The sequence below is a fragment of the Oncorhynchus mykiss genome, chromosome 24 (genome assembly GCF_013265735.2).
Source record: "Oncorhynchus mykiss isolate Arlee chromosome 24, USDA_OmykA_1.1, whole genome shotgun sequence".
Classification (NCBI taxonomy): Eukaryota; Metazoa; Chordata; class Actinopteri; order Salmoniformes; family Salmonidae; genus Oncorhynchus; species Oncorhynchus mykiss.
In genome coordinates this window covers 38,726,265-38,748,764 of record NC_048588.1, presented here as the reverse complement: position 1 = coordinate 38,748,764, position 22,500 = coordinate 38,726,265, and the positions used below count along the sequence as shown (strand labels likewise).

The 22,500-nt window shown below is 42.6% G+C and overlaps 1 protein-coding gene and 1 long non-coding RNA gene across 2 annotated transcripts in view; both read right to left on the bottom strand.

The window, feature by feature from the left end:
• The window catches only part of tmem91 (transmembrane protein 91), a 20,301-nt gene extending 9,005 nt beyond the window's left edge, over window positions 1-11,296 (bottom strand). Inside the window, exon 1 of the mRNA XM_021581659.2 lies at window positions 10,401-11,296. Coding sequence (XP_021437334.2) covers window positions 10,401-10,859 — 459 coding nt within the window. The 5' untranslated portion in view covers window positions 10,860-11,296. The remainder of the gene's footprint in view (window positions 1-10,400) is intronic.
• An 884-nt stretch (window positions 11,297-12,180) lies between these two features.
• Window positions 12,181-22,500, bottom strand: part of LOC118944104 — a 15,803-nt gene continuing 5,483 nt past the window's right edge. The window contains exon 3 of the long non-coding RNA XR_005039418.1: window positions 12,181-13,204. This is a non-coding gene — a long non-coding RNA (uncharacterized LOC118944104). The remainder of the gene's footprint in view (window positions 13,205-22,500) is intronic.

Below are 22,500 nucleotides of genomic sequence, written 5' to 3'. Positions count from 1 at the left end.
CTCTCACACTCTCACTGTCTCTCTCTCCCTCTCTCTCACACACTCTCTCTCCACTGTACTGCTTCTTTCCAATGTGTCAAGTAATTACCTTTTTGTTTTCTCATGGTTGGTCTACTGTAATTGTATTGTTGTCCTGGGTCTCTGAGGGGTCTGTTTGTGTTTGTGAACAGAGCCCCAGAAACAACTTGCTTAGGGGACTCTTCTCCAGGTTCATATCTCTGTAGGTGATGGCTTTGTTATGGAAGGTTTGGGAATCACTTCCTTTTAGGTGGTTATAGAATTTAATGTCTCTTTTCTGGATTTTGATAATTAGTGGGTATCGGCCTAATTCTGCTCTGCATGCATTATTTGGTGTTTTACGTTGTACACTGAGGAGATTTTTTGCAGGATTCTGCATGCAGAGTCTCAATTTGGTGTTTGTCCCATTTTGGGAATTCTTGGTTGGTGAGCGGATCCCAGACCTCACAACCATAAAGGGCAATGGGTTCTACAACTGATTCAAGTATTTTTAGCCAGATCCTAATTGGTATGATGAAATTTATGTTCCTTTTGATGGCGTAGAAGGCCCTTCTTGCCTTGTCTCTCAGACCGTTCACAGCTTTGTGGATGTTACCTGTGATGCTAATGTTTAGGCCGAGATATGTATAGTTTTTTGTGTTGCTCTAGGGCAACGGTGTCTAGATGGAATTTGTATTTGTGGTCCTGGCGACAGGACCTTTTTTGGAACACCATTATTTTTGTCTTACTGAGATCTACTGTCAGGGTCCAGGTCTGTCAGGGTCCAGGTCTGTCAGGGCCCAGGTCTGTCAGGGCCCAGGTCTGTCAGGGCCCAGGTCTGTCAGGGCCCAGGTCTGTCAGGGCCCAGGTCTGTCAGGGCCCAGGTCTGGGAAAAAAAAACGATGGAAAATGAAGCAGCTGTTTTCTTGATAAATCATTTGAGGATAAACAGGTTGTAGAGATGGTGACGTTTTCCTCTGGTCAGGATAGAGCGAGTGATAAATCATTTGAGGATAAACAGGTTGTAGAGATGGTGACGTTTTCCTCTGGTCAGGATAGAGCGAGTGATAAATCATTTGAGGATAAACAGGTTGTAGAGATGGTGACGTTTTCCTCTGGTCAGGATAGAGCGAGTGAGTCGTCTGACGCATCACAACAAAATAGCGAGAGAAATGGGGTGGAAGGGAGGTATGGGATTGAGACGGTACGTCGATTTCTGAAATCAACAAAAGGGAAGAAATGTATGCAGGATTATAATGTAACAGATTTGTTTTCTTCCTGAAAGTGATTTGTTTATTGTATCAGCAAAGGTTTTGATGTAAAAAAAAAAATAACAGGGGGAGGTTTGACAAGCCCTGAAATCGCTAGACTCAAGAAAGGTGTCACGAGAGTGACACAGGATTTAAACTCTAAAGGAAAGGAAAAGGTTCATTTGCAGCCTTAACTCTGTAAAGAGATGTTTTCTGTCTCTTCCTGTAAAAAGGTGTTTTCTGTCTCTTCCTGTAAAGAGATGTTTCCCGTCTCTTCCTGTAAAGAGATGTTTCCCGTCTCTTCCTGTAAATAGATGTTTTCTTTCTCTTCCTGTAAAGAGATGTTTTTCGTCTCTTCCTGTAAAGAGATGTTTTCTGTCTCTTCCTGTAAAGAGATGTTTCCCGTCTCTTCCTGTAAAGAGATGTTTTCTTTCTCTTCCTGTAAAGAGATGTTTTCTTTCTCTTCCGGTAAAGAGATGTTTTCTTTCTCTTCCTGTAAAGAGATGTTTTCCATCTCGTCCTGTAAAGAGATGTTTTCTGTCTCTTCCTGTAAAGAGATGTTTTCCGTCTCTTCCTGTAAAGAGATGTTTTCCGTCTCTTCCTGTAAAGAGATGTTTCCCGTCTCTTCCTGTAAAGAGATGTTTTCTTTCTCTTCCTGTAAAGAGATGTTTTCTGTCTCTTCCTGTAAAGAGATGTTTCCCGTCTCTTCCTGTAAAGAGATGTTTCCCGTCTCTTCCTGTAAAGAGATGTTTTCTTTCTCTTCCTGTAAAGAGATGTTTTTCGTCTCTTCCTGTAAAGAGATGTTTTCTGTCTCTTCCTGTAAAGAGATGTTTCCCGTCTCTTCCTGTAAAGAGATGTTTTCTTTCTCTTCCTGTAAAGAGATGTTTTCTTTCTCTTCCGGTAAAGAGATGTTTTCTTTCTCTTCCTGTAAAGAGATGTTTTCCATCTCGTCCTGTAAAGAGATGTTTTCTGTCTCTTCCTGTAAAGAGATGTTTTCCGTCTCTTCCTGTAAAGAGATGTTTTCCGTCTCTTCCTGTAAAGAGATGTTTCCCGTCTCTTCCTGTAAAGAGATGTTTTCTTTCTCTTCCTGTAAAGAGATGTTTTCTGTCTCTTCCTGTAAAGAGATGTTTCCCGTCTCTTCCTGTAAAGAGATGTTTCCCGTCTCTTCCTGTAAAGAGATGTTTTCCGTCTCTTCCTGTAAAGAGATGTTTCCCGTCTCTTCCTGTAAAGAGATGTTTTCTGTCTCTTCCTGTAAAGAGATGTTTTTCGTCTCTTCCTGTAAAGAGATGTTTCCCGTCTCTTCCTGTAAAGAGATGTTTTCTTTCTCTTCCTGTAAAGAGATGTTTTCTTTCCCTTCCGGTAAAGAGATGTTTTCTTTCTCTTCCTGTAAAGAGATGTTTTCCATCTCGTCCTGTAAAGAGATGTTTTCTGTCTCTTCCTGTAAAGAGATGTTTTCTGTCTCTTCCTGTAAAGAGATGTTTCCCGTCTCTTCCTGTAAAGAGATGTTTTCTTTCTCTTCCTGTAAAGAGATGTTTTCTTTCTCTTCCGGTAAAGAGATGTTTTCTTTCTCTTCCTGTAAAGAGATGTTTTCCATCTCGTCCTGTAAAGAGATGTTTTCTGTCTCTTCCTGTAAAGAGATGTTTTCTGTCTCTTCCTGTAAAAATGTGTTTTCTGTCTCTTCCTGTAAAGAGATGTTTCCCGTCTCTTCCTGTAAAGAGATGTTTCCCGTCTCTTCCTGTAAAGAGATGTTTTCTGTCTCTTCCTGTAAAGAGATGTTTTTCGTCTCTTCCTGTAAAGAGATGTTTCCCGTCTCTTCCTGTAAAGAGATTTTTCCCGTCTCTTCCTGTAAAGAGATGTTTTCTTTCTCTTCCTGTAAAGAGATGTTTTCTTTCTCTTCCGGTAAAGAGATGTTTTCTTTCTCTTCCTGTAAAGAGATATTTTCCATCTCGTCCTGTAAAGAGATGTTTCCCGTAACTTCCTGTAAAGAGATGTTTTCTTTCTCTTCCTGTAAAGAGATGTTTTCCGTCTCTTGCTGTAAAGAGATGTTTCCCGTCTCTTCCTATAAAGAGATGTTTTCCATCTCGTCCTGTAAAGAGATGTTTCCCGTAACTTCCTGTAAAGAGATGTTTTCTTTCTCTTCCTGTAAAGAGATGTTTCCCGTAACTTCCTGTAAGGAGATGTTTTCTTTCTCTTCCTGTAAAGAGATGTTTTCCATCTTGTAAAGAGATGTTTCCCGTCTCTTCCTGTAAAGAGATGTTTTCCGTCTCTTCCTCTGTAGTCTTTCCCCAGCCAGGAGCAGTTTTAAGATTTCTTATTTCGACGTAAACGGAGCGAGAGACGTAACAACAACAGAAAGAGCCGTAGAGTTAATGAAAGGAAAGGGACAGTGGTGTGTACATTTAAAAAAAAAATGAAAGCTCAAAAAGTGGGCGTGGCCATCCTGTTCTCAAGGGGGTTTTTGCCTTTGTCATATGAGGTTGAAGAGGTCGTGGAGGGCAGGTTATTAAACGTTAGAGTGAGATATGACGACATCACTATGTGTTTAATACATGTATATGCCCCAGTAGTGGCAGTCGAGAGGGTATGTTTTTTAGAGACATAATCAAATACCATTGGGAAATGTAACACTGAGGATGATTTATTTATTGCTTGGGATTTTAACTGCACAGTCAGTGATTTAGAAAGATAAACTTCTTGTTAATCTACCCATCGTGTCTGATTTCAAAAAGGCTTTATAGCGAAAGCACAACATATGATTATGTTAGGTCAGAGCCAAGTCACAAAAACACACACAGCCATTTTTCCAGCCAAAGAGAGGAGTCACAAAAAGCAGAAATATAGATGACACTCATAGGACATCATGTTACACAATACATGTATGTTTTGTTGGATAAAGTGCATATTTATATCCAAAAATCTCAGTTTACATTGGCGCGTTACGTGCAGTAATGTTTTGCTTCCAAAACATTCGGTGATTTTGCAGAGAGCCACATCAATTTACAGAAATACTCATAATAAACATTGATAAAAGATACAAGTGTTATTCACAGAATTAAAGATAGACTTCTCCTTAATGCAACCGCTGTGTCAGATTTCAAAAGAACTTTACGGAAAAAGCATAATCTGAGAACGGCGCTCAGAGCCCAATCCAGCCAAAGAAATATCTGCCATGTTGGAGTCAACATTAGTCAGAAATAGCATTATAAATATTCACTTACCTTTTGATATATATAATGATATATTATAATTTATTATATATAATATATATAATTTTGACTAATGTTGACTCCACAATATGGCAGATATCTTTATGCGCTGTACTCAGATTATTGCATGGTGTGCTTTTTCCGTAAATGTATTTTTAAATCTGACACAGCGGTTGCATTAAGGAGAAGTTTATCTAAAGTTCCATGTATAATAGTTGTATCTTTAGCAATGTTTATGATGAGTATTTCTGTAAATTGATGTGTCTCTCTGCAAAATCACGGCATGTTTTGGAACTACTGAACATAACACGCCAATGTAAAATGAGATTGTTGGATATAAATATGTACTTTATTGAACAAAACATATATGTATTGTGTAACATGAAATCCTATGAGTGTCATCTGATGAAGATCATCAAAGTTTAGTGATTCATTTTATCTATATTTCTGCATTTTGTGACTCCTCTCTTTGGCTGGAAAAATGGCTGTGTTTTTCTGTGACTAGGTGGTGACTTAACATAATCGTCTGTGGTGCTTTCGCTGTTAAGCCTTTTTGAAGTCCAACACTGTGATGAGAATTTTATCTTTAAAATGGTGTAAAATACTTGTATGCTTGAGGAATTTTAATTATGAGATTGTTGTTGTTTTGAATTTGGCGCTTTCACTGGCTGTTGGCGGGGGTTGGACGTTACCATCCCACATTTCCCAGAGAGGTTAATGGACATGGCACCTTCATGGATGGAGGACGGGTGGCTGAATATTTGGGGGTGAGGTCGGAAAGGATTGGTGAACAACTGCTGGAAAGCTGCAGGAAGGCTCTGTCAGTAGAAGAGGGGATTATGGTTCAAAACCACAAGAAGAAGGTACAAGATGAAAACGTCCAATTTCCAAGATTTACAACCAATTTCCCAGAGACGAACAGGAAGACTAGGGACCAAGACAACCAATATCCCAGAGTCAAACAGAAAGACGTTATTACTGGATTTCAGAGGGTTGGAAGAGGTGGGTTTGGACGAGGTGGGTTTGGACGAGGTGGGTTTGGACGAGGTGGGTTTGGACGAGGTGGGTTTGGACGAGGTGGGTTTGGAAGAGGTGGGTTTGGACGAGGTGGGTTTGGACGAGGTGAATGGGAAGGAGTTATACATGGGGTGTGTGTCAACGTTTTGAAAAATAGAAATAGACACCCATTGGAGTGTAAAACTAGGCCTTGATGACAAGGTAAAGCCAGCATGGAGAGCACTGTACAAGCCACCGGTAGTAAAGGGCACTGCAATGGAGGGTGTTCCATGGCATCATTGCAATTATTACTTTTGTATCTCAGATGCTGTAGATGGATGTCCTTTTAGTAATATAAGAGAAAACATTTTCACTGTTTTATGTGACAGGATAAAACCTATTTTCGAAATTACCCTTTGTTTACAGCTGTAGGGGAGTTTTTCAATAACACTATTATTTTGGCATTTCAATATAGTAAGAAAATGTCAAATGTTATTTTGGGACAAGCTTAGATGTCCATTTTTTTCTGAGTAGGAAACATAAAATAGACAGAGGGTTATGGACAGGATGTAAGATGTGTTGTGTTGTGTTTTTTTATGTAATGTTTTTGATTAATTTCTGAAAAGGCGCAGTGTGCCATTATTTGTGTTAACAATTAAGTATAAAATAAAGGCTTTATAAAAACTCAATCTCTCTCTGTCTGCTGCTCTGTATCTGCCTATTCTCTCTCTCTCTCTCTCTCTCTCTCTCTCTCTCTCTCTCTCTCTCTCTCTCTCTCTCTCTCTCTCTCTCTCTCTCTCTCTCTCTCTCTCTGTCTCTCTCTCTGTTTCTCTCTCTGTTTCTCTCTCTCTCTCTCTCTCTCTCTCTCTCTCTCTCTGTCTCTCTCTCTGTCTCTCTCTCTCTGTTCTGTTCTGCCCTCTTTCCCTGTCTGTCTGCCTGCCTGCCTGTCTGCCAGCCAGCCAGCCAGCCAGCATAGTGTGATTGGAGCGATTTTTACACTTAAATTCTTTATGAAAAATCCTTCTAATGTATAGCTAATCCAAACTGACATGAGCAACCCATTGCTGTGCTTACATTCAATTATTGAATACTTTTGTTTTGTACAACACCCCTCATTTTGACGTCACCACATACGACTTCAACAATGGCAGACTTAAACTGAAGAACGTAGTGAACATAAAGTAGTGGAATAATTCAGTTAGAATGTAGTGAACATAAAGTAGTGGAATAATTCAGTTAGAATGTAATGAACATAAAGTAGTGGAATAATTCAGTTAGAATGTAGTGAACATAAAGTAGTGGAATAATTCAGTTAGAATGTAGCGAACATAAAGTAGTGGAATAATTCAGTTAGAATGTCGTGAACATTAAGTAGTGGAATAATTCAGTTAGAATGTCGTGAACATAAAGTAGTGAAATAATTCAGTTAGAATGTAGCGAACATAAAGTAGTGGAATAATTCAGTTAGAATGTAGCGAACATAAAGTAGTGGAATAATTCAGTTAGAATGTAGCGAACATAAAGTAGTGGAATAATTCAGTTAGAATGTAGTGAACATAAAGTAGTGGAATAATTCAGTTAGAATGTCGTGAACATAAAGTAGTGGAATAATTCAGTTAGAATGTAGCGAACATAAAGTAGTGGAATAATTCAGTTAGAATGTCGTGAACATTAAGTAGTGGAATAATTCAGTTAGAATGTCGTGAACATAAAGTAGTGAAATAATTCAGTTAGAATGTAGCGAACATAAAGTAGTGGAATAATTCAGTTAGAATGTAGCGAACATAAAGTAGTGGAATAATTCAGTTAGAATGTAGCGAACATAAAGTAGTGGAATAATTCAGTTAGAATGTAGTGAACATAAAGTAGTGGAATAATTCAGTTAGAATGTAGTGAACATAAAGTAGTGGAATAATTCAGTTAGAATGTAGTGAACATAAAGTAGTGGAATAATTCAGTTAGAATGTAGCGAACATAAAGTATTGGAATAATTCAGTTAGAATGTAGTGAACATAAAGTAGTGGAATAATTCAGTTAGAATGTCGTGAACATAAAGTAGTGGAATAATTCAGTTAGAATGTAGTGAACATAAAGTAGTGGAATAATTCAGTTAGAATGTAGTGAACATAAAGTAGTGGAATAATTCAGTTAGAATGTAGTGAACATAAAGTAGTGGAATAATTCAGTTAGAATGTAGTGAACATAAAGTAGTGGAATAATTCAGTTAGAATGTAGTGAACATAAAGTAGTGGAATAATTCAGTTAGAATGTAGTGAACATAAAGTAGTGGAATAATTCAGTTAGAATGTAGTGAACATAAAGTAGTGGAATAATTCAGTTAGAATGTCGTGAACATAAAGTAGTGGAATAATTCAGTTAGAATGTAGTGAACATAAAGTAGTGGAATAATTCAGTTAGAATGTAGTGGAATAATTCAGTTAGAATGTAGTGGACATAAAGTAGTGGAATAATTCAGTTAGAATGTCGTGAACATAAAGTAGTGGAATAATTCAGTTAGAATGTCGTGAACATAAAGTAGTGGAATAATTCAGTTAGAATGTAGTGAACATAAAGTAGTGGAATAATTCAGTTAGAATGTAGTGAACATAAAGTAGTGGAATAATTCAGTTAGAATGTCGTGAACATAAAGTAGTGGAATAATTCAGTTAGAATGTAGCGAACATAAAGTAGTGGAATAATTCAGTTAGAATGTCGTGAACATAAAGTAGTGGAATAATTCAGTTAGAATGTCGTGAACATTAAGTAGTGGAATAATTCAGTTAGAATGTCGTGAACATAAAGTAGTGGAAAAATTCAGTTAAGCGATGGCGTGACCTGACATGGTTCACCTCTGTGTCCCGTAGGGCATCAGCTATATTATAGCGATATAACTATGTAGTTATGCATCAGTTACAGCAGACTACTTCATCAGGAGAGATGCATTGTTCTGAAGCCACCGCGCCTCCGTCTGGACACTCCCCCACCTTTTGTAAAAAATATATATATATATATATTTTGGAAGCTATAAAAGAGCCTCTCTGTCAGTCATCTAAGTGTAAACATAAATCATTGATTTAAACAAAGAGATTTTCTCTGTTCAGTTAATGTAAAACGACCTGTTCTCACCACTGTGTGTTTACCGTACTGTCTACTGTACTGTAAGACAACACAGTACAGCAACGTTTACCGATCCAAACTGGATGTCCCAGCAATGAGAGACTGTACTTCTAATATATACTGGACAATAAAATAGAAACGCAAAATGCAACAATTTTAAAGATTTTACTAGGTTACAGTTCAATTGAAATAAATTAATTAGGCCCTAATCTATGGATTTCACGTGACTGGGAATACAGATATGCATCTGTTGGTTACAGATACCTTTAAAGAAAGGTAGGGGCGTGGATCAGAAAACCAGTCAGTATCTGGTGTGACCATTTGCCTCATGCAGCGTGACACATCTCCTTCACATAGAGTTGATCAGGCTGTTGATTGTGTTCTGTGGAATGTTCTCCCACTCCTCTTCAATGGCTGTGTGAAGTTGCTGAATATTGTCAGGAACTGGAACATGCTGTCGTACACGTCGATCCAGAGCATCCCAAACATGCTCGATGGGTGACATGTCTGGTGAGTATGCAGGTCATGAAAGATCTGGGACATTTTCAGCTTCCAGGAATTGTGTACAGATCCTTGCAACATGGGGCTGTGCATTATCACGCTGAAACATGATGTGATGGCGGTGGATGAATGGCACGACAATGGGCCTCAGGATCTCGTCACGGTATCTCGGTGCATTCAAATTGCCATCGATAAAATCTAATTGTGTTGGTTATCCATTGCTCATGTCTGCCCGTACCATAACCCCACTGCCACCATGTGGCACTCTGTTCTCAATTGTGGTATTATGTGTTTTTTCACGTGATTTGTAACTTAAGTTGTACATAATGTTTCTGCCACCAATATTACTCGCCAACGTGCAACCATTGGACAATAAACTAGACGAGGTACGATCACGAATATTCTACCAACGGGACATCAACAACTGTAACATCTTATGTTTCACGGAATCGTGGCTGAATGATGACATAGATATTCAGCCAGTGGGATACACGCTGCACCGGCAGGATAGAACAGCACGGTCTGCGCATATTTGTAAACAACAGCTGGTGCACGAAATCTAAGGAAGTCTCTCGAGTTTGCTCGCCCTGAAGTAGTATGTTATGATAAGCTCCAGATCACACTATTTGCCAAGAGAGGGAACCGCTCAGCCAGAGGCGGCGCTCCTAGTGGCCGGGGACTTTAATGCAGGGAAACTTAAATCAGTTCTACCTCATTTCTACCAGCATGTTAAATGTGCAACCAGAGGGGAAAAAAACTCTGGACCACCTTTACTCCACACACAGAGACACATACAAAGCTCTCCCTCGCCCTCCATTTGGCAAATCTGACCATAATTCCATCCTCCTGATTCCTGCTTACAAGCAAAAATTAAAGCAGGAAGTACCAGTGACTAGATCAGTAAAAGTGGTCAGTTGAAGCAGCTAAACTACAGGACTGTTTTGCAGCACAGACTAGAATATGTTTACTCCACACACAGAGATGCATACGAAGCTCTCCCTCACCCTCCGTTTGGTAAATCTGACCAGTCAGTTGGATGGATTATATTGGCAAAGGAGAAATGCTCACTAACAGGGATGTAAACAAATTTGTTCACAATATTTTAGAGAAACCACATTTCTGCTATTTTTTATTACTGCTCATGAAACCAACATGTTGTGTTATATTTCTGTTGAGCAATATAGTATACGGCATTTAGAAGATGTACTTTATCCAAAGGTACTTTCATGCATAGGTTATGTATGGGGGGGCCCCAGCAGAAATCGAACCCACAACCCTTAGCATTGCAAACACCATGCCCTACTGACCGTGCTACAATGGGATCCTTTCTCACCTCGTAGTCGGGCAGCAGATCGTCTTCGTCCTCTAGGCTGTAGAAGACAGAGTGAATGTCCTGTTCGCTCTCCGCAAACAGTTTCCTCTCCAGCGGTGACTCGGGGTAGATGTCCACAAACGTGGTCTCCAAATAGTCCTTGTTCCCCAGACCCATGGCATCAGGGTGGCCCCAGAGAGGTGCCGGTGGGTACAGGGTCTCCAGAGTGCTGGGGAGGGAGCAAGGATCTAACAGCTGCTGCTGGGCCTGCTGGTACCCGAGCTCCCCTGGTGCTGGTTCTCCTGCCCCCCCGCAGTAAACCCTCCAGCCCAGTGGGGGCAGTGTCTTATCCTCCTCACACCTCATCAGGACACCGTTGAACAGGCGGTTAGTGGTGCAGGTAGTACCCAGGCCTCGGGGATCTGCCTTGGGGCTCTCCCTTCCTAGCAGAGGGTGCTCTAGTTCGTCCAGACTCTCCATCCCTCTTTCTCTCTCTCTGGTCTGTTCTGGTAGATAGCTAACGCAGCCGATGGCCTGGCCGGGGAGGGAAGCCACCACATCAACCAATCAATGGTCTGGAAATCGATCTTGCAGATAAAAAGAGAAAGCGTCCCTGAAAAGTGTTCTTTTGGATTTAAGAGAAAAGTGCCGCTGCCTCGCTGGCTTTAGGAGCACACTGGTAATCCATGTTCAATCCAATTAGTTTCAATGGTTCTCTCATTACAGACCTTGTTCTCAAACCGATAGAGAGAAGCACAAATCACCATGGCATCCTTAGTCGGTCCCCAGACCTCTTCTCTGTGTTGGGTTCTGTTGTGTTGGGTTCTGTTCTGTTATGTTGGGTTCTGTTCTGTTGTGTTGTGTTGGGTTCTGTTGTGTTGTGTTGGGTTCTGTTCTGTTGTGTTGTGTTGGGTTCTGTTCTGTTGTGTTGTGTTGGGTTCTGTTGTGTTGTGTTGGGTTCTGTTCTGTTGTGTTGTGTTGGGTTCTGTTCTGTTGTGTTGTGTTGGGTTCTGTTCTGTTGTGTTGTGTTGGGTTCTGTTCTGTTCTGTTGTGTTCTGTTCTGTTCTGTTGTGTTGTGTTGGGTTCTGTTCTGTTGTGTTGTGTTGGGTTCTGTTCTGTTGTGTTCTGTTGGGTTCTGTTCTGTTCTGTTGTGTTGGGTTCTGTTGTGTTGTGTTGGGTTCTGTTCTGTTGTGTTGTGTTGGGTTCTGTTCTGTTGTGTTGTGTTGGGTTCTGTTCTGTTCTGTTGTGTTCTGTTCTGTTCTGTTGTGTTCTGTTCTGTTGTGTTGTGTTGGGTTCTGTTCTGTTGTGTTGTGTTGGGTTCTGTTCTGTTGTGTTCTGTTCTGTTCTGTTCTGTTCTGTTGTGTTCTGTTGTGTTGTGTTGTGTTGGGTTCTGTTGTGTTGTGTTGGGTTCTGTTCTGTTGTGTTGTGTTGGGTTCTGTTCTGTTGTGTTGTGTTGGGTTCTGTTCTGTTGTGTTGTGTTGGGTTCTGTTCTGTTCTGTTGTGTTCTGTTCTGTTCTGTTGTGTTCTGTTCTGTTGTGTTGTGTTGGGTTCTGTTCTGTTGTGTTGTGTTGGGTTCTGTTCTGTTGTGTTCTGTTGGGTTCTGTTCTGTTCTGTTGGGTTCTGTTGTGTTTGGTTCTGTTGTGTTGTGTTCTGTTGGGTTCTGTTCTGTTCTGTTGGGTTCTGTTGTGTTGGGTTCTGTTCTGTTCTGTTGGGTTCTATTGTGTTTGGTTCTGTTGTGTTGTGTTCTGTTGGGTTCTGTTCTGTTCTGTTGGGTTCTGTTGTGTTGGGTTCTGTTCTGTTCTGTTGGGTTCTGTTGGGTTGGGTTCTGTTGTGTTCTGTTGGGTTCTGTTCTGTTCTGTTGTGTTGTGTCTTTTTCTTTTCACACGTCAGATGATTTGTTCCAGGGGCCGGTGGATTAAAGCTGGGGCCCTTGTCTCTCCTCTCACATGAGATGGAGTGTGTATACGGTCATGAACATGCTATTGTTGCTCAGTCTCAAATAACACTCTGAACGTGGACAACCTTGATTACTGTAGCGACAGAGGACATGGGAAATATTGGGACGGGGTTTTAAAGCCTGAATTCAATTTCCCTGTAACTGTCAAACATCAAGACGTAATCCTCAAAAAGCATCATCACGGACAATGCTTATACTCGTGTTATTTTCTCCCTGTGTAAAAACCTGCTTGAATAAAAACACAAGGACTTGAAGGTCTAGAAATAAGAGGAGAGAGAAAATAACTATAAAATAAGTATTTTCAGGATGTCATTGTGGGCTTCTCTGTGTTTAGCTGCCTTCGGGTGTATTGTAGCTCCAAATGGAACCAGAGGGACCACAACCAGGCCTCCGCCCTCCTCACCACTGCAGTCAGAACACCCTTGTCTTGTGTTGATGGTTAGAGAGGGTCCAGAACCAGGGCTGTCCTCCACGGCTGTCCTCCAGGGCTGTCCTCCACGGCTGTCCTCCAGGGGCTGTCCTCCAGGGGCTGTGGTGGTTAGGCCCTGGTCAGCAGGTTCTCATCTGTAGCTCTGCTGCTGTCCTCCGCCAGGCCAGCCGGGGGGGGAAGGTGGTAATGGAGGAATCTGAGGTCCCTGCTATTGATTTATTGGCTGTGTGTTTCGCAGCTCGCTGCTCGGGGCACAGCTACGCGTGTAGGACAGGAGTACTCCTGAGGGACACGTATTTTAAATTCTCCAGCCCCGCTCTGTGCCCAGGGTCCCATTCAATAAAGCCACCGAAGGGGAGTAGTCGGTCGGTCGGTCAGCCAGCCGGTCGTTTTGGTGGGTAGTCTGTAGTCCTCTGCCGACGAGGTGCAGCTGCAGCTCTGCCAAAGAGGGAACAAGGTCAGCCATTTACAACATTTTTAGCCTCCTCAGGTTGTCAACACTTCGTCTCTGCACACTGTGTTACGTCTCTATGGGAGTCGTAGTGTAATATATTCTGAGTGAATGGTATGGTGGTGCCAAACAGGCTCGTACCCTTGTGTCTAACAGTGTCACAGTCTATTTTTTTGTTGGGGGGGGGGGTGAGTCAGAGAGATGCCATGATGCTAGGTGGCCAGCTGCTGTCAGTGATAAAGACCAGATGTTTACGGTTGACAAGGATACAGTATTTTCAACCTCATTTTTTTCAGTTTCCTGAAATGAGATGTGGAGACACGGCTCAAGTGTTTTATTTGACCTCGTAACTACGTTAGGTTAGTGAAAAGGTAACAACAGCAGCCGCCGAGTAATGGAGCCGACAGCTATCTGCGCCCGGAAGATCAGCACCCCCAAGAGCCACTCCAAATAGCCCTCAGGGATCCAGCAGGACAGTCCTCCCGAGTGACGCAGTGGTCTAAGGTACTGTATCGCTAGTGCTAGATGTGGCACTTCAGACCTGGGTTCGATCCCGGGTTGTGTCAGAGCTGGCCGTGAACTGGGAGAACCATGAGGCGGAACACAATTGTCCCAGGGTCGTCTGGGTTAAAGGAGGGTTTGGCTGGCCGGGATTTCCTTGTCCCATCGCGCTCTAGCGACTCGTTTTGAAGCCTGCAAGCTGATTTTGGTCGCCAGCTTGACGGTGTTTCACCGACATATTGATGCGGCTGGTTTCCGGGTTAAGCGTGCAGTGTGTCAAGAAGCAGTGCTCTCGACCTTCGCCTCTCCCGAGTCCGTAGGGGAATGACTCTGGGCCCTAGTGACATGGTTTAGAGGAATAACTCTGGGCCCTAGTGACATGGTTTAGAGGACTAACTCTGGGCCCTAGTGACATGGTTTAGGGGAATAACTCTGGGCCCTAGTGACATGGTTTAGGGGAGTAACTCTGGGCCCTAGTGACATGGTTTAGGGGAGTAACTCTGGGCCCTAGTGACATGGTTTAGGGGAATAACTCTGGGCCCTAGTGACATGGTTTAGGGGAATAACTCTGGGCCCTGGTGACATGGTTTAGGATAATAACTCTGGGCCCTAGTGACATGGTTTAGGGGAATAACTCTGGGCCCTGGTGACATGGTTTAGGATAATAACTCTGGGCCCTAGTGACATGGTTTAGGGGAATAACTCTGGGCCCTGGTGACATGGTTTAGGATAATAACTCTGGGCCCTAGTGACATGGTTTAGGGGAATAACTCTGGGCCCTGGTGACATGGTTTAGGGGAAAAACTCTGGGCCCTGGTGACATGGTTCAGGGGAATAACTCTGGGCCCTGGTGACATGGTTCAGGGGAATAACTCTGGGCCCTGGTGACATGGTTTAGGGGAATAATAATAATGTGTGTGTGTGCGTGTGTGCGTGTGTGTGTGCGTGTGTGCGTGTGTGTAAGGCTCTCAGGAATCTGCTGTCTCATCATCACAACGCCAGGACACACAGTCAGCCGCTTTGCCTCACACACACACACACGCACACGCACACAGACGCACACACACACACACGCACCTCAGAGTTTCACAGCCAGGCCGGGCTGACAGACAGAGAACAATGGGATTAAGTCCCAAATGGCACCCTATTCCCTATGCATTACACTCCCTCAGGGCAAGTGCCCTATGTAGGGAATAGTGTGCTGTTTGGGGGCAGCCCCATGTTTACCCCGGGCGTGTTCCCTTTTAGGGAGGTGTGGCAGGAGCAAGGCTGGAGATGTCACCTCCCTCTAAATCAAATCAAATTGTATTTGTCACATGCTTGGTAAACCACAGGTGTAGACTAACAGTGGAGTGTTTACTTACAGGCCCTTCCCAACAATGTAGAGAGAAACCACAGGTATAGACTAACAGTGGAGTGTTTACTTACAGGCCCTTCCCAACAATGTAGAGAGAAACCACAGGTGTAGACTAACAGTGGAGTGTGTGAGAGAGAAAGAGAATAGAGAAATAATAGAAAAATAACACAAGGAATAAATCCACAACGAGGAACAATAACATGGTTATATACAGGAAGTATACAGGAAGTACCAGGTAATAACATGGTTATATACAGGAAGTATACAGGAAGTACCAGGTAATAACATGGTTATATACAGGGAGTACCAGGTAATAACATGGTTATATACAGGAAGTATACAGGAAGTACCAGGTAATAACATGGTTATATACAGGGAGTACCAGGTAATAACATGGTTATATACAGGAAGTATTCAGGAAGTACCAGGTAATAACATGGTTATATACAGGGAGTACCAGGTAATAACATGGTTATATACAGGAAGTATACAGGAAGTACCAGGTAATAACATGGTTATATACAGGGAGTACCAGGCAATAACATGGCTATATACAGGCAGTACCAGGTAATAACATGGTTATATACAGGAAGTACCAGGTAATAACATACACAGGAAGTATACTTTTTTATATATACTTTTGACTGGTAACTGTATTGTCTCTACCTTCTTGCTCTTTGTGTTGTTGCCCAATAATGTTTGTATCGTGTTTTGTGTTGCTACCATGCTGTGTTGTCATGTTGTGTTGCTACCATGTTGTGTTGCTACCATGCTGTGTTGTCATGTGTTGCTGCCATGCTGTGTTGTCATGTTGTGTTGCTACCATGCTATGTTGTCATGTGTTGCTGCAATGCTGTGTTGTCATGTGTTGCTGCCATGCTGTGTTGTCATGTGTTGCTGCCATGCTGTGTTGTCATGTGTTGCTGCCATGCTGTGTTGTCATGTGTTGCTGCCATGCTATGTTGTCATGTGTTGCTGCAATGCTGTGTTGTCATGTGTTGCTGCCATGCTGTGTTGTCATGTGTTGCTGCCATGCTGTGTTGTCATGTGTTGCTGCCATGCTGTGTTGTCATGTGTTGCTGCCATGCTGTGTTGTCATGTGTTGCTGCCATGCTGTGTTGTCATGTGTTGCTGCCATGCTGTGTTGTCATGTGTTGCTGCCATGCTGTGTTGTCATGTGTTGCTGCCATGCTATGTTGTCATGTGTTGCTGCAATGCTGTGTTGTCATGTGTTGCTGCCATGCTGTGTTGTCATGTGTTGCTGCCATGCTGTGTTGTCATGTGTTGCTGCCATGCTGTGTTGTCATGTGTTGCTGCCATGCTGTGTTGTCATGTGTTGCTGCCATGCTGTGTTGTCATGTGTTGCTGCCATGCTGTGTTGTCATGTGTTGCTGCCATGCTGTGTTGTCATGTGTTGCTGCCATGCTGTGTTGTCATGTGTTGCTGCCATGCTGTGTTGTCATGTGTTGCTGCCATGCTGTGTTGTCATGTGTTGCTGCCATGCTGTGTTGCCATGTGTTGCTGCCATGCTGTGTTGTCATGTGTTGCTGCCATGCTGTGTTGTCATGTGTTGCTGCCATGCTGTGTTGTCATGTGTTGCTGCCATGCTGTGTTGTCATGTGTTGCTGCCATGCTGTGTTGTCATGTGTTGCTGCCATGCTGTGTTGTCATGTGTTGCTGCCATGCTGTGTTGTCATGTGTTGCTGCCATGCTGTGTTGTCATGTGTTGCTGCCATGCTGTGTTGTCATGTGTTGCTGCCATGCTGTGTTGTCATGTGTTGCTACCATGCTATGTTGTCATGTGTTGCTGCCATGCTGTGTTGTCATGTTGTGTTGCTACCATGCTATGTTGTCATGTTGTGTTGCTACCATGCTATGTTGTCATGTGTTGCTGCAATGCTGTGTTGTCATGTGTTGCTGCCATGCTGTGTTGTCATGTGTTGCTGCCATGCTGTGTTGTCATGTGTTGCTGCCATGTTGTGTTGTCATGTGTTGCTGCCATGCTGTGTTGTCATGTGTTGCTGCCATGCTGTGTTGTCATGTGTTGCTACCATGCTATGTTGTCATGTGTTGCTGCCATGCTGTGTTGCCATGTGTTGCTGCCATGCTGTGTTGTCATGTGTTGCTGCCATGCTGTGTTGCTGCCATGCTGTGTTGTCATGTGTTGCTGCCAGGCTGTGTTGTTGTCTTAGGTCTCTCCTTATGTAGTGTTGTGTTGTCTCTCTTTATGTAGTGTTGTGTTGTCTCTCTTTATGTAGTGTTGTGTTGTCTCTCTTTATGTAGTGTTGTGGTGTCTCTCTTTATGTAGTGTTGTGGTGTCTCTCTTTATGTAGTGTTGTGGTGTCTCTCTTTATGTAGTGTTGTGGTGTCTCTCTTTATGTAGTGTTGTAGTGTCTCTCTTTATGTAGTGTTGTAGTGTCTCTCTTCCTGTAGTGTTGTAGTGTCTCTCTTCCTGTAGTGTTGTAGTGTCTCTATGTAGTGTTGTGTTGTCTCTCTTTATGTAGTGTTGTAGTGTCTCTATGTAGTGTTGTGGTTTCTCTCATTATGTAGTGTTGTAGTGTCTCTCTTTATGTAGTGTTGTGGAGTCTCTCTTTATGTAGTGTTGTGGTGTCTCTCTTTATGTAGTGTTGTGGTGTCTCTCTTTATGTAGTGTTGTGGTGTCTCTCTTTCTGTAGTTTTGTGGTGTCTCTCCTTATGTAGTGTTGTAGTGTCTCTCTATGTAGTGTTGTGGTGTCTCTTTTTATGTAGTTTTGTGGTGTCTCTCTTTATGTAGTGTTGTGGTGTCTCTCTTTATGTACTGTTGTGTTGTCTCTCTTTATGTAGTGTTGTGGTGTCTCTCTTTATGTAGTGTTGTGGTGTTTCTCTTTATGTAGTGTTGTGTTGTCTCTCTTTATGTAGTGTTGTGGTCTCGCTTTATGAGTGTTGTGGTGTCTCTCTTGTCGTGATGTGTGTTTTGTCTCTCTTTATGTAGTGTTGTGGTGTCTCTCTTTATGTAGTGTTGTGGTGTCTCTATGTAGTGCTGTGTTTGTCTCTCTTTATGTAGTGTTGTGGTGTCTCTCTTTATGTAGTGTTGTAGTGTCTCTATGTAGTGTTGTGGTGTCTCTCTTTATGTAGTGTTGTGGTGTCTCTCTTTATGTAGTGTTGTGTTGTCTCTCTTTATGTAGTGTTGTGTTGTCTCTCTTTATGTAGTGTTGTGTTGTCTCTCTTTATGTAATGTTGTGGTGTCTCTCTTTATGTAGTGTTGTAGTGTCTCTATGTAGTGTTGTAGTGTCTCTCTTTATGTAGTGTTGTAGTGTCTCTCTTTATGTAGTGTTGTGTTTTCTCTCTTTATGTAGTGTTGTGGTGTCTCTCTTTATGTAGTGTTGTGGTGTCTCTCTTTATGTAGTGTTGTAGTGTCTCTCTCTATGTAGTGTTGTGGTGTCTCTCTTTATGTAGTGTTGTGGGGTCTCTCTTTATGTAGTGTTGTGGGGTCTCTCTTTATGTAGTGTTGTGGTGTCTCTCTTTATGTAGTGTTGTGGTGTCTCTCTTTATGTAGTGTTGTGGTGTCTCTCTTTATGTAGTGTTGTGTTGTCTCTCTTTATGTAGTGTTGTAGTGTCTCTCTTTATGTAGTGGTGTAGTGTCTCTCTTTATGTAGTGTTGTGGTGTCTCTCTTTATGTAGTGTTGTGTTGTCTCTCTTTATGTAGTGTTGTGTTGTCTCTCTTTATGTAGTGTTGTAGTGTCTCTCTTTATGTAGTGTTGTAGTGTCTCTATGTAGTGTTGTGGTGTCTCTCTTTATGTAGTGTTGTAGTGTCTCTATGTAGTGTTGTAGTGTCTCTCTTTATGTAGTGTTGTAGTGTCTCTCTTTATGTAGTGTTGTGTTTTCTCTCTTTATGTAGTGTTGTGGTGTCTCTCTTTATGTAGTGTTGTGGTGTCTCTCTTTATGTAGTGTTGTAGTGTCTCTCTCTATGTAGTGTTGTGGTGTCTCTCTTTATGTAGTGTTGTGGTGTCTCTCTTTATGTAGTGTTGTGGTGTCTCTCTTTATGTAGTGTTGTGGTGTCTCTCTTTATGTAGTGTTGTGGTGTCTCTCTTTATGTAGTGTTGTAGTGTCTCTCTTTATGTAGTGTTGTAGTGTCTCTATGTAGTGTTGTGGTGTCTCTCTGTATGTAGTGTTGTAGTGTCTCTCTTTATGTAGTGTTGTAGTGTCTCTCTTTATGTAGTGTCGTAGTGTCTCTCTTTATGTAGTGTTGTGGTGTCTCTCTCTATGTAGTGTTGTGGTGTCTCTCTTTATGTAGTGTTGTAGTGTCTCTCTTTATGTAGTGCTGTGGTGTCTCTCTTTATGTAGTGCTGTAGTGTCTCTCTTTATGTAGTGTTGTAGTGTCTCTCTTTATGTAGTGTTGTAGTGTCTCTCTTTATGTAGTGTTGTGGTGTCTCTCTCTATGTAGTGTTGTGTTGTCTCTCTTTATGTAGTGTTGTAGTGTCTCTATGTAGTGTTGTAGTGTCTCTCTTTATGTAGTGTTGTAGTGTCTCTCTTTATGTAGTGTTGTGTTGTCTCTCTTTATGTAGTGTTGTGGTGTCTCTCTTTATGTAGTGTTGTGGTGTCTCTCTTTATGTAGTGTTGTAGTGTCTCTCTTTATGTAGTGTTGTAGTGTCTCTCTTTATGTAGTGTTGTAGTGTCTCTCTTTATGTAGTGCTGTGGTGTCTCTCTTTATGTAGTGCTGTAGTGTCTCTCTTTATGTAGTGTTGTAGTGTCTCTCTTTATGTAGTGTTGTAGTGTCTCTCTTTATGTAGTGTTGTGGTGTCTCTCTCTATGTAGTGTTGTGTTGTCTCTCTTTATGTAGTGTTGTAGTGTCTCTATGTAGTGTTGTAGTGTCTCTCTTTATGTAGTGTTGTAGTGTCTCTCTTTATGTAGTGTTGTGTTGTCTCTCTTTATGTAGTGTTGTGGTGTCTCTCTTTATGTAGTGTTGTGGTGTCTCTCTTTATGTAGTGTTGTAGTGTCTCTCTTTATGTAGTGTTGTAGTGTCTCTCTTTATGTAGTGTTGTGGTGTCTCTCTCTATGTAGTGTTGTGGTGTCTCTCTTTATGTAGTGTTGTAGTGTCTCTCTTTATGTAGTGTTGTGTTGTCTCTCTTTATGTAGTGTTGTGGTGTATCTCTTTATGTAGTGTTGTGTTGTCTCTCTTTATGTAGTGTTGTGGTGTCTCTCTTTATGTAGTGTTGTGGTGTCTCTCTTTATGTAGTGTTGTAGTGTCTCTCTTTATGTAGTGTTGTAGTGTCTCTCTTTATGTAGTGTTGTGGTGTCTCTCTTTATGTAGTGTTGTAGTGTCTCTCTTTATGTAGTGTTGTGTTGTCTCTCTTTATGTAGTGTTGTGGTGTATCTCTTTATGTAGTGTTGTAGTGTCTCTCTTTATGTAGTGTTGTGGTGTCTCTCTTTATGTAGTGTTGTAGTGTCTCTCTTGTCGTGATGTGTGTTTTGTCCTATATTCGTATTTTATTTAGTATTTTTAATCCCCCGTCCCTGCAGGAGGCCTTTTGGGAGTCTCTCATTGTAAATAAGAATTTGTTCTTGACTGACTTGCCTAGTTAAATAACGGTTAAATTAAATACAACAATTAAATATGAATACCAAGTACACTATATGACCAAAGTATGTGGAAACCTGCTTGTTGAACATCTCATTCCAAAATCACGGGCATTAATATGGATTTGGTCCTCCCCCTTTGCTGCTATAACAGCCTCCACTCTTCTGGGAAGGCTTTCAACACTAGATGTTGGAACATTGCTGCTATAACAGCCTCCACTCTTCTGGGAAGGCTTTCCACTAGATGTTGGAACATTGCTGCTATAACAGCCTCCACTCTTCTGGGAAGGCTTTCCACTAGATGTAGGAACATTGCTGCTATAACAGCCCCCACTCTTCTGGGAAGGTTTTCCACTAGAAGTTGGAACATTGCTGCTATAACAACCTCCACTCTTCTGGGAAGGCTTTCCACTAGAAGTTGGAACATTGCTGCTATAACAGCCTCCACTCTTCTGGGAAGGTTTTCCACTAGATGTTGGAACATTGCTGCTATAACAGCCTCCACTCTTCTGGGAAGGTTTTCCACTAGATGTAGGAACATTGCTGCTATAACAGCCTCCACTCTTCTGGGAAGGCTTTCCACTAGATGTTGGAACATTGCTGCTATAACAGCCTCCACTCTTCTGGGAAGGTTTTCCACTAGATGTAGGAACATTGCTGCTATAACAGCCTCCACTCTTCTGGGAAGGCTTTCCACTAGATGTTGGAACATTGCTGCCATAACAGCCTCCACTCTTCTGGGAAGGTTTTCCACTAGAAGTTGGAACATTGCTGCTATAACAGCCTCCACTCTTCTGGGAAGGCTTTCCACTAGATGTTGGAACATTGCTGTGGGGACTTGCTTCCATTCAGCCACAAGAGCATTAGTGAAGTCGGGCACTGATGTTGGGCGAATAGGCCTGGTCGATGGGGTTGAGGTCAGGGCTCTGTGCAGGCCAGTCAAGTTCTTACACACTGATCAACAATCCATTTCTGTATGGACCTCGCTTTGTGCACGGGGGCATTGTCATGCTGAAACAGGAAAGGGCCTTCCCCACACTAATGCCACAAAGTTGGAAGCACAGAATCATCTAGAATGTCATTGTATGCTGTAGAGCTTAGATTTCCCTTCACTGGAACCAAGGGGCCCGAACCATGAAAAACAGCCCCAGATCATTATTCCTCCTCCACCAAACTTTACAGTTAGCACTGTGCATTGGGGCATGTAGCTTTCTCCTGGCATCCGCCAAACCCAGATTTGTCCGACGGTGTGCCAGATGGTGTAGCTTGATTCGTCACTCCAGAGAACACGTTTCCACTGCTCCAGAGTCCAATAGCAGCGAGCTTTACACCTCTCCTGTTAGTAGTGGTTTAGTGGTGCTGAGGGCCACATTCTGCTGGTCTGTAGTGGTACTGAGGGCCACATTCTGCTGGTCTGTAGTGGTTAGTGGTGCTGAGGGCCACATTCTGCTGGTCTGTAGTGGTGAAGTGGTGCTGAGGGCCACATTCTGCTGGTCTGTGGTGGTGCTGAGGGCCACATTCTGCTGGTCTGTAGTGGTGAAGTGGTGCTGAGGGCCACATTCTGCTGGTCTGTAGTGGTTAGTGGTGCTGAGGGCCACATTCTGCTGGTCTGTGGTGGTGCTGAGGGCCACATTCTGCTGGTCTGTAGTGGTGAAGTGGTGCTGAGGGCCACATTCTGCTGGTCTGTAGTGGTTAGTGGTGCTGAGGGCCACATTCTGCTGGTCTGTAGTGGTTAGTGGTGCTGAGGGCCACATTCTGCTGGTCTGTAGTGGTGCTGAGGGCCACATTCTGCTGGTCTGTGGTGGTGCTGAGGGCCACATTCTGCTGGTCTGTAGTGGTGCTGAGGGCCACATTCTGCTGGTCTGTAGT